The sequence below is a fragment of the Gavia stellata genome, chromosome 4 (genome assembly GCF_030936135.1).
Source record: "Gavia stellata isolate bGavSte3 chromosome 4, bGavSte3.hap2, whole genome shotgun sequence".
Classification (NCBI taxonomy): domain Eukaryota; kingdom Metazoa; phylum Chordata; class Aves; order Gaviiformes; family Gaviidae; genus Gavia; species Gavia stellata.
This window is the reverse complement of record NC_082597.1, coordinates 13,619,383-13,636,369: the sequence shown is the minus strand read 5'-3', so window position 1 is coordinate 13,636,369 and position 16,987 is coordinate 13,619,383. Positions and strand designations below refer to the sequence as shown.

At 39.9% G+C, this 16,987-nt stretch overlaps 1 protein-coding gene across 1 annotated transcript in view; it reads right to left on the bottom strand.

The window, feature by feature from the left end:
- The window catches only part of MAGI2 (membrane associated guanylate kinase, WW and PDZ domain containing 2), a 765,547-nt gene that overhangs the window by 57,468 nt on the left and 691,092 nt on the right, over nt 1–16,987 (bottom strand). The window contains exons 14-16 of the mRNA XM_059815959.1: nt 13,289–13,380; nt 7,314–7,506; nt 3,964–4,212 (exon numbers count right to left, since the gene is read on the bottom strand). Coding sequence (XP_059671942.1) covers nt 3,964–4,212; nt 7,314–7,506; nt 13,289–13,380 — 534 coding nt within the window. The remainder of the gene's footprint in view (nt 1–3,963; nt 4,213–7,313; nt 7,507–13,288; nt 13,381–16,987) is intronic.

The following is a 16,987-nucleotide window of genomic DNA, read 5'->3' as shown; positions in this document are numbered from 1 at the left end:
GGAACAGGTCAGGAGCCTGCCCAGGTGAATTTTCTTTTTTTAATCTCTTAGCACTCTAAGATCCTCTGAGCTCTGCACTAGCCAAAACGACTTGCTCCTGGATGTACCACTCAAACACAGTTCTTTATTTATCCACTTTATCTTCTTTTACTGATATAATTTTGAAGCATGGCTGACCTTGTCTATGCCCCTGCTTTGCTCTGTGAAATCTCTTCATTCAATCCTTGTCACTCATTTTCCACTCCTGATCTGCCCCACATCAGAAGTGTAGTTTGGAGCAAGATAATCTCCTGTGCTGGATTAGAGAACATCCCAAGCAGTGCTTTGACAAAGGGGAGACAAAATTTCTACCATTATAGAACACAGGAAAAGAAATGTGCTACAAGAATTGGATGTTTAAGCAAGTAACAGTAAGTCAAAATTACATCCAGATGTAAAAGCTGGCTCCAAACTACTTAATAGTAATTTATTAAAATGACAGCTACTACAGTGCTGCCTATCACAAAATGTGAAAAAATACTCCATTCTCTAATTATGGCTGTAGTCTGCCCTTACTCTGTGCCTGTACCAAGAGTAAAAAAAATGCACTCAGTATTTCAAAAATTTCTGCAAGGCAAAGGCAGGTCTGTAAATCAACAGTAACCACAAACCCCTTGCAAAGCATGTTGAGTGAAAAGTTGACTAAGACCTTAAGCGTCTTGGAACAAGAATGACATCCTCAATTCTGGGAGCCCCTGAGCCTTTCGTGGCTCTTTTCCAGGTCAGAGGGAGCGTGACGCACTCCTAATAGGCTACGTGGGAGCAGCACAGGGCACACCCCATCAGAGACGGTGGGAAAGGGGTATGAGACTCAGCTGGAGCACTGCTACTCTGACTTCATGGGGCGGTCCTGCAGCTTCACAGCCAGAGCTAGTTTCAACTCCCCTGGCAAACACCCAGAAGATGAGTTTTTGTGGAACGCCTTGAGCTTTGGGCCAACTGCAAAGCAGCAAACCCATGAACCTGCAGCTCTGAGGCTAGTAGCAACTCTGTTTGAATGACTACCTCAATTTTAACAGTGCTTGAAGCACAAGCACCTAGTGACACAAGGTTCATGCTCCTGTACTGAGCAAGAGCTGTTGTAATTTGTTGGATTGTAAAACATAGTGTATAAGTGTGATTTCAAGAAAGAGGAAAATACTTTCAGTGCATGATTAATTGCCTTCTTGAGTAAAAGTGATGATGATACTTACACTTCCATGTCCTCAAGTCTTTTTCTTTTACAAGAAAGTAGAGAAGGGAATAGAGTTATCAAAACAAACATTCTTAAATCAAAGGAACCCTTCTTCACTTTGCCCTGAGGATGCTCCCAGTGAGAGGACTTCTTAGGCTATGCTATTCCTAGTAGTGTCTGGCACTAGATATTCCCTTTTCTGACCTATTTTGCCCATTTTGATTCTTTCAGAGTTGCCTTGCAGTTACTACATTAACATTTAACTGCGTATGTTTAGGATCTGTCTGCACAGCATCATTCTGTGCCACGTGGAGATGCATGAACTGGCAGTAAGTGCACTGGCTCTGAAACCAGAAACACTGGAAATATAGTACAACATTTCACCAAATTAACATACTACTGCTATGAGAATTGAGTCACTACCAAGGTGCTTGACATGGTGCCACGCAGATCCATATTTCAATACTGATGTGAGCTGTATTTTGGACATTACACCTCCTACATCCGGTTGCTACTTTCCTACTGTTAATACGCTTTCTACCCCAATTGTGCATTTTAATCAAAGGATATCAGGTTATCTTAAGCTGGAAGGGAACTCAGGAAGTCTCAGTGGCTGCTGCTGAAGTTTTTCTGTTTTGTCTTCTACCAAAGGGCCCGAAACTTGGATGCTGTATTCTAGACGGGTCCTAATGAATGCTGAGTAAATGGTGATAATAATTTCCCCTCAACGTACTGGCTATGCTCCTGTTAATACAGCCCAAATTACTTCACCCAAATAAACATTAAGTAAAGAAAATGAACCTCCCTTAAACTACAAATAACCAATGATTTTTACCCTGTTTTTATTACTGATGTCAGTGTATGCAATTTCAGCTTATTTTTTCTACTACAATTTTGGAACAGAATTCACATAGAAAGGGTAATTTCTTCTCTGTTCTGTCATTGTCTACAGCAAATGTCATTTTTTGGTTCATTGCTGTTCTTCTAAACTTAGGATTTGAGTGCTCTTTGGGATCACTGAAATTCAGTGCAGTTATTTGAATAAATTCGCTTGTCACTTCCACAGCAGACTGTAATTTTCATTTACTATTGGAGGTGTTCAACTGAGGTTCAACAGTGGCTACCTATGTAGTCGCCTGGGGAGAAAGAAAAGTACCTCAAGAACATGTTGGAGGGTAGGAGGCAAAGCAGGATCTTGAAACTGGGTTTGTTGTCCTCAGCAGAATACTCCAGTCACAGAACTTTTGGTTGCTTGGTCATTTTTTCTTTCTCTTCCTCTCCTCTTTCCCTCTCCATCTCCTCCAACCACAAACCCTATCTGTGAAATAATTTTCTTGAAAAATTCATTACTGACTTAACTGATTAATATGTATGTATGTCTCTCAATGTCCTCTACGGATTATTTTTTTCTTGTCTGATCTTCTGCAATGAACTTCCAATTGGCTATTACATTCAATAAAGTGAAAACCCAGAGTCCCAAGAGGCTAATTATCTATAGTTTTGTTACAGTATTAATTCTGGCAATCATGGAATTTTAAAATTCAGCTGAGGTAATACGAAAAACAACTCTTTTAATAACTGCATGGTAATGAAATACTGCAAAGAAGTTTTCTGAGATCATTTGCTATTGTGAGATATGGCTTTCCCAGTACTCTCCTAGCTGCTTTTCTGTTATGAATTTAGAAGAGCGAAGTTTGGCCCTAGAAGTTGAAATTATTATTTTATTTCCTCAGGAAGCTGTTTTGGGCAAAAGAACAGCTCCTTCGAAACATATTTTGAATGCATGGAAAGGACTGCATTAGGCTGCGACTTGCAAAATGACAAATGTTCTCACTTGTCTTGGTTTTTCAGCAGTGGTTAGCATTCACAGTTTCAGATGGATTTGGTGGGAGATGTGGATGTCTCTCAGCATAAAGCCTTTTATGCTTCCTCCTTCCAAGGGACTCAGCTCACAGTTGATTAAATGCCATTTGAAACTCCCAAGGGCACCCCTGTGCCTGCAGCTGCCACTGCTGAAGGGTCTGAGTCTCCTGTAGGTCCTATGTCACATCTGCCTGACCTCTCCCTAGAGGTACCTAGGACATCTCAAATGGCACCAGATGCCTACATTAAACCAGTAAGTTGAGCCCAGCAAACATTAGCTTTCTGGACAGAAAGTGGACTATAATCATTAAGGGCAGATTCTGACACTATATTCACCAACTCCCTGTGCTCAGTCATAACTCTTATACTATGTATAGTCCAGCTAATTAAAAAATCAACCTCCCTGGACCTCTGTCTAACCAGTTTTCCCATTTTCCATTTGCTTCTGCAGTGCCCTAACTGGACAGCTGCTGTCGTGTGGTTTGCTGTGATCTCAGCTTTCATTTCAAGTTCCTGAACTTCATCTTGATTAAAAAACCAAAAGTATAATTCAATTGCTTGTAGAGGAATAATTTATTCACATAACCCTGGTAGTTACTTGCAGAGTGTCTCTTTGGGATAGAGGAACAGAGAAAATCTACTTTGTGGGTGAATTCTGTCGTACTCTGACAGCCAAATGAGTGTGTGAAGCACAGAACCTCGGAGGCCAGAATAACCTTTGGTTTTGTCCAAGACACAATAGACAAATCGTGCCCCTGAAAGCAACCCTGAGAGTCCCTTCAGCTTTAATCTGTGCAGTGATTAATTAGCAGGTGTCAGGTTTTAATTTATTTTTTTATTAGGGGTGAACTTGGAAAAATATAAGCTGAAAAATGTGATTTACTTACTTATTGTGGACCCAGATTCGGGCCTGTTCAGGGAACTGATGATAACAAAGCCAAAGCCTTCGTTCTCCTTGCGGTGGATCACAACGTCACTGGTTTGCAGGCTGTGAGAAGTGAAGCCCTCGGGGGGTGTAGCATTGCTACTAGAGACAGCGTGATTACTGTTAGCATAAGTAGCATAGTCACTTCTTGGAGAACTGTGGTGCGTAGACACCGAGCCTGGGCTTCTGCCATTCTCTGGGCATGGTTCTCCTACAACATAAATCACACCAGTATTACGGTCTGACTTGCTCAGTGGCTTTGTGATTTACACTACATTTGCTAATGCAACATGAATACAGTTGACTGTCTATAGCCCAGACTACCGCAAGTATTAAAACAGGAGCTGTAATAGATGCAGAGAGACAGGAATCTACACAATTATGCAAAACATTCAAGGGCAATCAGATAAAGCAAGCATGAACACTCACTACTAAGCTATCTACGAGAGAGGAAAGGAAAATAAGAAACAGTGGCTATCTGGATTGCAAAAACGTTAGCAAGCACTATTGCCTTGTCTCTGGTTGATCTGTCATCAAGAGGAAAATTTGACCGTCTAATCCAATATAAAATTATTTGTGTTTGGATTAAAAGAATTTAAGCAGGCAGCTAACATAGAGTAATTAGGATTAGCTGCATAATGTTCTTACAAGTTGATTAGCATGCTCAAAAGATGTTCATCGAACAGAGCAGTTATACAATGAAAAACAATCACAAATAGTTTTTCTGTGGGTGGCCTGACAGAAGCAGTGGTGATTTAAAGGTTTTGAAGATGCTCTTGTGTGGCGAGTTCGAAAGGGCAGAAGTGAAAATGGAGTCCATCCACACTTCAGAATTGCTTTATAGTAACAAGAACAGGGAACAAGTTAAATCTTGTGGGATTGCAGACTTTTTTAGCATTTTGGCAATTGAAAACAGTAAAGTTACACTTCCAGATGGGAAAAAAGATTTATATTACTCGCAGATCTAAGTTGTTTACACAAATCAGTATTTATTGACAGTTTTAATACAGAACTTTCGGATGACTGTAAGTAATATGTTTTCTGTTCGGAGCCATGAGAGTGGCAGAGTCATTCTATTGAACATGTGAAGAGCTTACTCATACACACATACATCCTAGGAAGAGAGCTTGCAAATTAGACCTTCAGTGTGTATATATTAATAAAATAAACATCATCCAAGGACAAGCTGTTGTTTTCTCAGTCAGGTGTGTCCTTTAGCAGTCCGTCTGCAACTATGAAATAAAGTGATTAGAGAGAATAAAGAGGAAGAAAAACAAACAATTATTATACTCCTGCATTAGAATTGAAAATCTCCAAGAGTTATTGAACCAAATCTGCAACTAAATGCCATAGTCAGTGACAAGAGAGATCTCATTTTCTGGCTGTCATGTTTCAGAAAGCTGAATATTGTTTATGTCAGTATGGCTGCAACAGAAAGGAAATTATCTTACCCTGCAGAATGACCAAGAGCTGGCTTGGCCATAAAAGAATGCAACTGAATGCCATTAAGTATAAGAAAAGAAAGATAAAGGAGGAAAAGTTTAAATGGCTATTCAGTTGTCAGCTGTGCAATAGATATTCATCAGAAATATCACATTTTCCTTCTGCCTGTGAAAAAATGTCATTTTAATATGCATTGTTCCGAATACCACATTTTCATAATCAAATTGTTTTCCAGAGCTTGTGAGTGGTGATTTTCTGTTCCAGATCTGGGTAAGTATCTGTGCAAAAAGGTGATTCCAGGCAAGGGCTAAGATAGGTGCATCAGCTATCAGGCAGGTAAGGAAAGCCCCAGAACCCTCTGTTGTATACATTCACGCTAGTGAGAAATTAACACGAAATCAATTGGCCTGATGCTTTAGTATTGCGTTTTTCAGCCATGCCCAACATCAGTCATTTAGAAAATTTTCCACAAAGCTTATGTTGTAAGACACCAAATTAAAATCCTGTTCAGCTCCCGAAATGCTTAAACATGAATGAGTGACACACTATACTCCCTGGTGTGGCACTCTCAAGGCCCAAGAATAACTTCAGGTGTTTTACCAGCTTGCTTCATTTTCTGTGCTGGGAGACCAGAGTGCCTAATAGACCCTTTTATTTAATATTTAACAAGCAGCAGCGAAGGCTGGCATCCGCTCTGTGCTAACCCTCTTGCTAATTTTGCCTGCAGCCTGTACAGCCGGCTGACCCGGGAAAGGTGCTAATCGCAAGCGCTCGGCGGATTACCTTGGTTATTGGCCATTTTCCTAGTGGTGGGGGAGCTGCGAGGGGGCGTCGTGCCGGGCGGAGGGGGACCTTTCTGGCTGGAGGACTCTGGAGTCAGTAACAGAAGAAAGTCAGTCCCGCGAGAGCGCGGCTGGCAGGGATCTGCGGTGCCGCAGTGGGAGGGGGACTGCGAAGACGAAGGTGAGTGGGAGGGCGGCTTTTTGGCAGGGGAGCGAAGGGGAATGGCGCAGGCAACGACAGCGGATCTAGGGCACGGGGAAGCAGAAGACAGGACAGGCTGGGAACGTGGTTTTGCTCATTTCTGGTGCCTCAGCGAAGTGTATTCACCACAAACGTTTTAAAAGTTCTTAAATAAACTTCTTTCCTCCTGTAAGCAAAGGTTGCAATGGAACGGCAGCAAATTCTTTCATTAAAGCTTTAATAGATGCTGCCACACATTTTTCGAGGTTCCAGTGTTTTTCAATAATTGAGACCGAGCTAGTCTAAAGGTTTAACTTACTTCAAAATCTTCATATTGTTTTATGTTTATTTTCTGAATGTGTCTGCTTGAAGGGAGGATCCGGCCCTGTTCCTAGGAGCCGCCTGTGCCTTACAAAAGGTTTTCAGCCAACTTGCACTGCAGTCAGGGGGGGAAATTCCAGATGACATCAGTGAGACCAGAAATGGGCTTTTAACACATACAGGAGTGAAATGAGTTCCTGCCCTAAATGGTTAACAGTCTTAGAGCCTTTCCCTGATTGCTTATTGACACGGTCAGCTTTAACAGCTTTAACTTAGGTGAATGTTTTGTCCCAAAAGTGGACAAGAGGAGACAGCACAGACCAAGACAGCATGGAACAAATCCAGAGCACTCATGATCACCACACCGGGTTTGCCAATATTGTTTCCACTTCTGAAGGAAACAACACTCAGCTGTAGTGTTTTTGTCACAGAAACATGGGACACATATTTACAATTATTCTTTCTTCAAAATGACACAAACATTCACTTTGATTTTAATTTTCTCTATTTTTTTAAAGCAGCACCTGTGTGTGCTGCCAGCATTGAGATCTGTTTGTCCTTTCACCTTTCCCAGCCTTCACTCACCCGTGGGTAGCACCTTTCTCCTCACAGTAAGATTCACTTGCCCGTTTCGGGCAGCGTTATGCATAAGATCAATCACATATCGGTGGGTTTTGCCGGCCACTGGAATCCCATCTACGTACACCAGCTCATCGCCAGGATGGAGACGACCATCTCGGTCTGCTGAGCCCATGGCAATTACTGCTCCGATGAGAATCTAGGCAGCAAAGAAACAAAATCCCATCATATATACACTGAGCCTCCAATTCAGTGCCATGCATGTTGCAGTGATTTTTCCCTTTCTTTTGAAATTAAGCTAGAGATTCAGTGCAGGTGAAGCGATCTGTCTGTGTCTGAAAGCTGTGCTTCTTCTCTGTGGGTATGATTGAAGATGCTTCCTTGCCTTTGGTAAGAAGATAAGATGTTTCCTGCCTGCGTAGGAGTGATACACCTGAGAATCCTGATCTACCTGATATCTTCAAATCAAGACAATCTGTCTATAAGGAGTGTTGAGTTTATATAGACTACATTATGCAGAAGATCTAAACAGATAATGCCACGTAAGGGTCTTTTTGAGTGAAAATTAGTTAGTCTGCATATTTCTTATCGAAGGTTCCTCACTGCTGTGTGATTTAAGCCCCTGGAGTAATATACCATAGTGGTGGAAGTGTATTGGAAGTGTAGTGGAAGCGACCCCAATACACAGAGTTTGCTTTGGGACTCTTTAGGGGAAAAGAAGTGCTATATCAAATATTTTTACTCATAATGAAGAATTTCTCAGGTAGTGGTTGATTAGCAAAAAGGAAAAAGAGGAAAAATGTCAGCTTACTCTGGGCAGATGTTTTTTTCCCAAATAGACATTTAAATGTAATTTGTATGGGACATATAAACTAGCAAAAAATCTGTTCAAAACCTTTTAATGACTTTCTCCACTTTCTATGCACATAAATTCACATAATTTATTAGAAGAAGACATATATATTTTCCCCGTGGAATAACTGATAGAACAGTTGAGATTGATTCAAACAAAACCTGCTTTCTTTGAAAGAATTTTAAAGCATTCACAGCACGTGTTCCAAATTTTCCTTTCTCTTGTTCAGTGTGAGAGTGAGCACAGAATGATGGATATGACACGCCGTGTGACAATCCGCTTTAAATAATAAAAGATAAAAGCTACCAAGTATTGCTTTTCATGATGAACGGCAAAGGCTGGATGTGGTAGTCACACAGGTGGTCTTGTGTTTTTTTGTGGTCTTAGCTGCAGAGTTGCAAGTATCCCAGCAGAGTGTTTAAATGAAACCTCATGTCAAGCCTGGAGAATTTTCCCTAGTTTCCAGCCTCCCTTTGGCTCACTTTTGCTTTCAAAACTTAGCAAAGAGAGAACACGATAACGGCATTTTCCTGTTTCCTGGTGTTCTTGGGATCCTGTTAAGCAGTGCCAGGCTGAGTTGCCAGACTCTTTCAGGTTCTCCATTCTGTTCTTCAAACAGTGAAAGAATATACCTCAAAGCTTTGGAAAATTCTTTGTGCAAAATCCAACTATGAAATACGTATTTATACTCCTTTACTGGACAGGAAAAAAGCTATCCAAAGCTACGTTTAGCTAGATCTCCACAAAGTATTGTCAAAACCTTTTCATTTGGGCACCTTATATGAGAGAATTTTTTCCTGGTTATCTTGGGAAGAGATGGGTGATAATACTCTGCAGCTTGGAAGATGGTAGGGACTGCCTTCGTCCTTTGGTTTTATTGAGCATTTGCAGTTTCTTTACAATTGGCTGCCAAAGTATTGAACAATTTGTGCATCTTTAACCTTTGGAGAAACACAAATGCAGCTCACAGCATGGTAGGTCATCAGTATCTACAGCATAGTGCAAAAACTCTTTCTAGTTTTGACTAATTAAGTAATTATTGCTGGTATTTCACATGTCCACAGTGGAATGTGGTTGTGTTACTCATGTTGGTGGTGGAACTGACTCCTAACATAAGCAGCGGAGTCCTGCTTTAAACACTTCAGGTAGGTGTGTTTGTCAATATGATGGCCACCATATCTGTTACTGGGTATATTTAATAGCAGGAATAGCTTAATTTTCCTTCTTTTTAATTTTCTGTGTCTGAACTTGTTTCTTATCCAGTATCTGCTCTCATTTCATGGCTGAATAGTTTCCATAATAGTTATAAATTCTTCAAGCAAAACACGAATTGGAAAAATATTTATCAGGATTATATTACCTCTGTAATGCAGTTTCATACTGGCATGAGACTCCTTTGAAGGTGTGAGGAAAAGGATGACGACACGTAGGCAATAGTGAGTTGTAGAGAAAAGGGAAAGTTTCACCTATTGCTTGAGATTAAGCATGAGAAATTCTGGGATTAGGAAGATTGTGACAGAGCATAATCTGAAATTTTTTTTTAGCCTGGGTCTATTAAGTCATACACGTTAATCTGTTTTGATACTGAGTTTCTTTGGAATTCTTGGTAATTATTTGACTTTATGTTTCAGTTTCTCTGAATATAACACAGTAGCTTCACAGGCACATAGTAAAATTTAAGTAATACACATCAAAGTTGTGATTCATCTCACCTAATTTTAAATGTCTGTGATGTCTAAATCCAAGATACTCATCTGAACTCTGTCTAATCACTGCTAAAAATAGGAGCTCCTAAGGCGTGGTCTACACTATTCTAACGTTTTGCTCTATGGGCATCTGTTACGTCTTAGAAATGTCTGTTTCTTGGCACTGATAATAAAAGGAATATAGACATACATCTTGCAGGCATTTTTGAGAAGAATCCCAGTCAATCTGTGTTGAAAAGGTGAAACTCTTAGTGTAATTATGTATACGTAGCTGTGGTTTTGAGTTTGAGCTGCACAAATATATCCAAAATACTTCTCCGCTTTGGGACAGCAATTTGCAACTTCAGTAAAGTTCCAATTTACATATATTTGCAACCTTTCAGTGATACTATAATTCACCGTAATAAAGTCAGATTATCTCTAACTCCTCAAGTTACTGGGAGACGTGATAAATACCTGTGGTGGTATGGCCTCATGAGATTTGAGAGGTGACTTGAACTGGCACAACCCACAGTCTTGCTATTTGAAATGTCTCAATAAATTGAAGTCTTTCCTTTGGAAAACATCTTTATGCTTACAAATATAGAAAGCGGAGTAGTCCAGCAGCACTTCTAAGGTGCCAGATAGCTGATATAACTAGAAGGAAACTAAGCTACAATCCCTCTATAGTGTCAGTATTATTCTTCTAAAAAACTTTATGTGGATTCCGCTTCTTTGAAAAATTTATTGCCTTATGCTGAAGAATCCATATTCCTTATTAGAAACCAAACCACAAAGACAAAAGGCAACAAAAGCTTCCTTTTATTCTGTTTTACCTGGCTGCACAGCAGGAAAGCTGAAACAAACATTTCAAAGTGGCTCAGTTCTTGTTTCATAGGAAATGCAGGGGTTTGGAGGACAGGAAGAAACTGCCTCTCCTTTTCTGGAGGTAAAAGGAATGGGAGGCTGCAGGTGGGCTGTCCATAGGGGAGCAGGGAAGCAGTGGAAGAGAGGGAAAACAGAGTTAAGAAGTCTTGTATTTTGAATACAAAATAGATGGAAACAAAAAAAAGTGGAGTACATCTGTCTTCTTTATTAGGGATGAATTTGAGCAGTGAAAACAAGTAGATGGGCAACAAAGAGGGAGTGAGAACTGAGAAGTTCAGCACTGCAACACCTAGCTCTAAGGAGGTGCCTTTTTGTCTCGTAGGATCCTCAGCCTCAAGCTAGGATCTTATTCATTCCTGAGGACTTTGAGACACGGTTTGTGGGGAGACATAAAGCCTGCTAAATTGATATGTCTGGTGAAAAACGCTTTTGTATTTGCAAGCTCTGAAATAGAGATAGCAACCTTGAGGCTAAGTGCAGGCTGAGAGCAATTGTTCAGCGGGACAGTGAAGTGTCTTAGAAGGCAGTTCACAGAAGGCAGCATTTTTGGTCCTGCTCCTCAAAAATAGCAAGGTGCTTATCTCTGCACTTGATATCCAGCTATGACTCTTCGACTTCAGACAGTAAAGCCAGGTCAGTCCTTTGCTGAAAAGAAACTAGAAAGAGCTGCTTCCTCTGTAACAGGTCAGTGCATAACGCATGTAGCTGGGGCGAAAGGACTCATTTCCAAATTCCCACTCTACTGGATTGTTGAGCAGAGACATAAATTCAGGTGTCCCACAACTCCGGCATGTATTCTTAACCGTCAGAATGTTAGATATTCTAAACCAGTTTTCTTGCAGTCCTTTAGGTTGAAATAAATCTGTTTTATATAAATAATCATCTTTTAGATGAGGCATTTGAGCTGCACTTTCCCCCATGAGAATGTAATAAACCTCCAAACTGCAGAGTCAGTCAGACACTCAGTCTGTGACTACTTAATTATCAATCTGTAATGAAAAAAGCACCAAAGGAGACACCAAGATAGACTTTCCCAGAATACTGAGCAGCCTTATAGCCAGGGACGCTTTCCTAGGAGATAGGAAATGCCACTAGACACTACTGTCCGAAGCAGGTCGAGGAAGATTTCCAAATCTTCCACTACTGCCAAATCTTTGCAGGATAAAATGATAAAATGGGATATTTCATCTAGCTACTAACAGATTTCCTTTCTGGCTTCACCCAGTAGGCAAGCTTTGAGAAGGTATAGTGGCTGGGCCGTCCAGAAAAGACAGGAAAAATACTTAGGTGGAGAATGTGAAGATGGTGGCTCAGTGGCCTCATTTTATGTGAGCTGGGGCATTCTCCATGGAAGAAAGTTAGATGCCAGTGGGGCTTCAGGCACACTGCAAGTGTAGATGGTGATACAGTGTTGTTTTGAAGTCCTTCTGCACAGCTACACCTTATTTAGCTTTGAAAAACCATTCCAAAACACTTCTTCTAAAATAGGGTCTCTGCATTTCAATCAGCACTCAAAGCACCATTTTTAGAATACAGTGCATTTGTTTCTTTTTACGGGAGGCATCAGTAAACTATTAATATTTATCAGTACTTTGACAGATGTTGACAATTTTAAAATAGAATAGCTTTGTTTCTCAGAGCCATTTGTTGGTCAATGTTAATGCTTGAATGACGGCTATATTATTCTATATGAATTTGAGTATGGAATATATAAGTCTGTCAACCAGTTATGCATTATCTCAGAAATGTGGTATACAGGACTCAGACTATGTCTAAGGTTGTGATAATAAAATTTTATTGGTATCAACTTCGGATTAGGTCTCACTGACAAACCACAGTTACATCATCAAAGTTATTCTGAAGGAGTACTAATTCTGCCTGCCCTCCCAAAATTACAATATTTATATATATCAGTGATTTACCAAAATATGCACACATTTCTTTTAAAAACTGCGTATATCTTTTATTTTATGTATTATTTCACCTGCAATGATTCTATGTTGGTTTTGTTGCCTGATATTTAGTTATGGGTATGTCTCCCTTCTAATGGTATAAATCCACTGGTTTTATGCCTGATGCATCACGTGATGTCATCTAACCTGGAACACGGACTGCCATTCCCTGGCGGGGCCTTCTGTGTTTCTGGAAATAAGCTGCATTGTCAAGAGCACCTTTTAACCTTATACATATATATAATATGACTACATTGAACACAATTATACAAAGTCTTACAAAATCTGAATTTTAAAATCTTCTGCTTAAACTCAGTTTTTGAAAGTCAGGATTAAAAGATGCCAGGTCATGGTCTGCAGTAAAGGGCTGGGTGACGCACTGGTTCTAACTTACTTCCTTCTGATTCTAACTTAATTTACTGTGACATCTCTTTGATGCGGACAATTTGAGAGTCCTGTCTTTTTCTATGGTTGAACAAAAAAGACATTTTACTTTTAGTCTTTACATGGTGTTCATTTGGGTTCAGCTATGCAGTAATATCCTTCTGACCTTTACACAGATTTTTGAGTTATAAAAAGGAAAGTCAGGAAGAAATAACTTACAGGCTGTCCAGGCTCATCTCCTCCCAGGATTCTGAAGCCAAACCCAGACTCCATTCTCCGAAGGTGAACATCCAGCTCCTTGTAATCGGGACCTGGTTTAAAGGGAAATCCCACTGAGCAAAGCATTTTGGCATTGTCTTGAGAATTTGCACCATCTTCCCTCCCACCTTGTGTTCATTGCACATGACTAATGGCATCCTGGTTAGAGCTGGTGGAAACAAATGGGACACAATGTGTTGTACACAGACAAGGAGGAGATTTGAAAATGTAGGTATCTTGGAGGATGATTATGTTCAGTAGAATACACTAAACCAAGCTAGAACACATTCACAGGAGAACAGTACTGGAAAAATCTGTCCAAAATAGAGGTTATAATGGTGCCTTCTTCCTACAACTGACTGCATAATGTGCTAATGTTCATTCACCTCTGGCATTTAATTTGTGTTTTCCTTGCAGTTCGTTAAAACCTAAAAAGAATAAACTGAAATGGGAGATAAAGATACATAGAAAAATTATCAGTGCAACTTAGAAAAGATGAATAATCATTACAGGCCATTTTAGTTCCACATACAGATATAAAGCAGTATGTCTTTTTATGTAACGTAGCCTTTAAGTATTCTGCTTTCAGGTAATACCCTCAATAAAGACTTTTGACGAAAGCTATCATTATAAGCCTCTGAGTCTTAGGGTTTAAATTGAAAGCCAACATCATTAACTTGAACTCCTTAATGCTACTCAATTAAAGTCTCAACAGCTTTATGAATCATTAAAATTGTGCTTCCATATGCCTGTGTAACATGCCTGTAAATATATATTCTGCCCTGGAATGTATCGTTTCAGGAATGCAGTGTTTTTTAAAAGTCAGTTTCTTGTAAAAGTGTCCGTAGCTTCATTGTTTTGGGTCTTGATGCCCTCAAAATACAAAAAACAAATTTTGAATATAATTTCAAAAAGTATAAAGTAAAACAGCAAGAATTTAGAGGACTAAAAGTTGTCTGTTTTGACTATCGCTCTGTCTGAATGTTCAGAGATGCCTTAGGCTCATCACCTAAAGCAGGACAGTGATTAACAGGAATGGTCTTTCGTACAAATTGCACTCTGGCCTATAAATTGTGGCAGCTTTGTCCAATGTCAGCTTGTTGCCAACTGCAAAAGACAAAAAGCGTTGAGTAGGTTTATTTCAGCAAACTGTTCATAGTTTCTCCAGTTGTGCCTTGTTTTCTCAGGAGAGGAAGGACTGCAGATAGCTGAAATACGGTACTTCAGGAACTCTAATTTCAGATCCCCCCCCAGCACCATCAATGGGCACCTCACCTGCAAAGGGGGCAGATCCCAGTTTTAGTCTGGGATTAAAGCTGATTCAGTTTTAGTCAGGTCTTGCAAAGACAGAGACACAGAACTACATGCAGTGGCTCTATACTATGACTGTGCAATGAAAATCCTCTCTAGACATCAGCATGGTGCATTGTTTCAGCAATGTATATTGGTATGAGTGAGACTGAATCACAAATATTTCAGTTGGTAGAATAAAAGTATTACCGTTCCCTACCAACTTGCTTCTCATGAATTTAGAAGACAAAGCCAAACAGATCCTAATAGCTTATTATCCTGATTTTTTTCAGTTTATTTGGTAAGTGTCTCAACGGTGAATAAAAGAATAAATGAAGTTTGTGCATGTACGTTATGTTAACTTAATGCAAAGGTTATTTCAAAATTGTGAGAGGCAAAGGAATTTTAAGATGAAAGCAGTACCTTATCTTTACCTGATTTGCTGTGCCTAGGTATAACAAGGATGGGGCTTAGTACTAGGGAGAGGGCTTTGTAGATAGACACAGTAGGATCACCATTTATAGCCCAGGTCTAACACTCAAAGGCACTGTTTCCAACAGTCTGTCGCAAAAGAAGCACTACCTTTATTTGCGCACACATGAATGAATATGCACAGTTGGGAATACATTAAGAAAGTATAAGAATGTCAAGTTGTGAAGAATACAAGCTCTGGCACGCTGAGATGAAAACGTCCCTCAAACACATACATTGACAAAGCTGATCCAAACCAATGTTGGCACCAGGCTCCAAAATAAGAGGTACTATTTTTTTTGAAGAGAGGCTGTTTTTCTACCCATTTAGAATGGAATAGGTAAGCCAGGCTGACTGTGAAAAGGTTTAGGCTAAAAATACTATGCATGGGCATACTTTTCTGTGAGCTCTAACGCAGTTTAGGAGCCTTTGGATTAACTGACTATGCCATCATGCTTGCCTCCCAAATAGCTGGAAGTCTATGGAGCCCATTGTCCGCCAACTCTTACCAGGTCACTGAAAACTGCTTTTAAAAAATAACGTTCTTTTCTGTCCCATCAAAAAAACAAAACATGGTACTGGAAAGGATCCCTGGGTCATTTAGTTCAGCTCCCTGTCATTGCAAGCCTCTGTAGGCAAACAGCACACAGACCTTACCGGTACAGAAGACACTGGGTGCCTAAGCTTTTTGGTGGCCTTTGTCACTGTGTCACCTGCCTTATTCAGCATTTCACTGATGGATTGCACCCCATGATTTTACTTACCTTTTCACAGTAAAGTCATAGTATCTCCAGCAACTGACTGGTATACTTAAGGAGCGTTTCCTTCACTGCTGTTGCTGGTTGTTTCAGCTTTCATGCTTGGTATGATATGACTCCATTAGCTGCACTGACAAGCTCTCCATTGGTCTGGAGACAACTACACCGTAGATACCTGAAGTTACATGTCTGAATGTGGACCTGATTTCCACCCTTAGTTTTTGTGCTTAGGTCATTAATGAAAATAACACAGAAAACTTATCGCAAGGCTCTCCACTAATATTACCCTTTCAGTCCAGAAACTGTTCTTTTAGTAGAATTGCTTATCTGCTTTCTAGCCATTCCTCTTTACATTTTGTGCTAAGCACTGTCTTCTCCAGGCTAACATGGAAGTGCTTCAATTATAACTGGCATTTTGCAAATCATTTAGTTGAAGACTAGATTGATTAAACACCTGTTCTGTGATTCTGTGAAACATGCATCGCTTGTTTGGTGCAAAAAGTCAGTTACCAGGTTAGTTTGACACAACCAATTTTTGGTAAACTCCTTTTGCATTAAGTCTCAGTTTATCTCCATAACGGCAGCTAGTCTTCAATCAAAAATATATTCTAAAGTCTTGCTGCTGATGAAGTCCCTTATTCCCTGTTTCTTAAAGACAGATAGGTTGTTCACTACTATGTGTTTTTACTACAGGAGCTCATCTTGGTAGATTTACTAAAAGCCCCTACTGTTATGTGGCAGCAGTTTCAATATTCCTGAATGTACATTGATCAAGTATTCTTACCCATATAAGTGATTACATTTCATCTGATATTCCTTCAGTGCTTGCTTCTCTAGGATTCTGGTACCTTTTTTTTTCTTCACAAAAGATTGTTAGATAAACTAAATTTTACCTTTTCTTGCTGCAGCAGATTTTCAGTTGATCATACAAAGAAAATTGCCTATAGTTACAGAAAAATGATGCTCCTGTGCCCTGCAACATACTGCCAACTGTTGGTTCATATAACTGCATTATGGAAAATGTGCCTTTTTTTTTTCTCTTTGTAAGCTAGATTAGCACCTTGTATGTCATGCCAAGTAAGAAGAAATGGATAGGTTTGCAGAACAGGAGTCAAGCCAAGACTGAATTAGTATAGTCTTT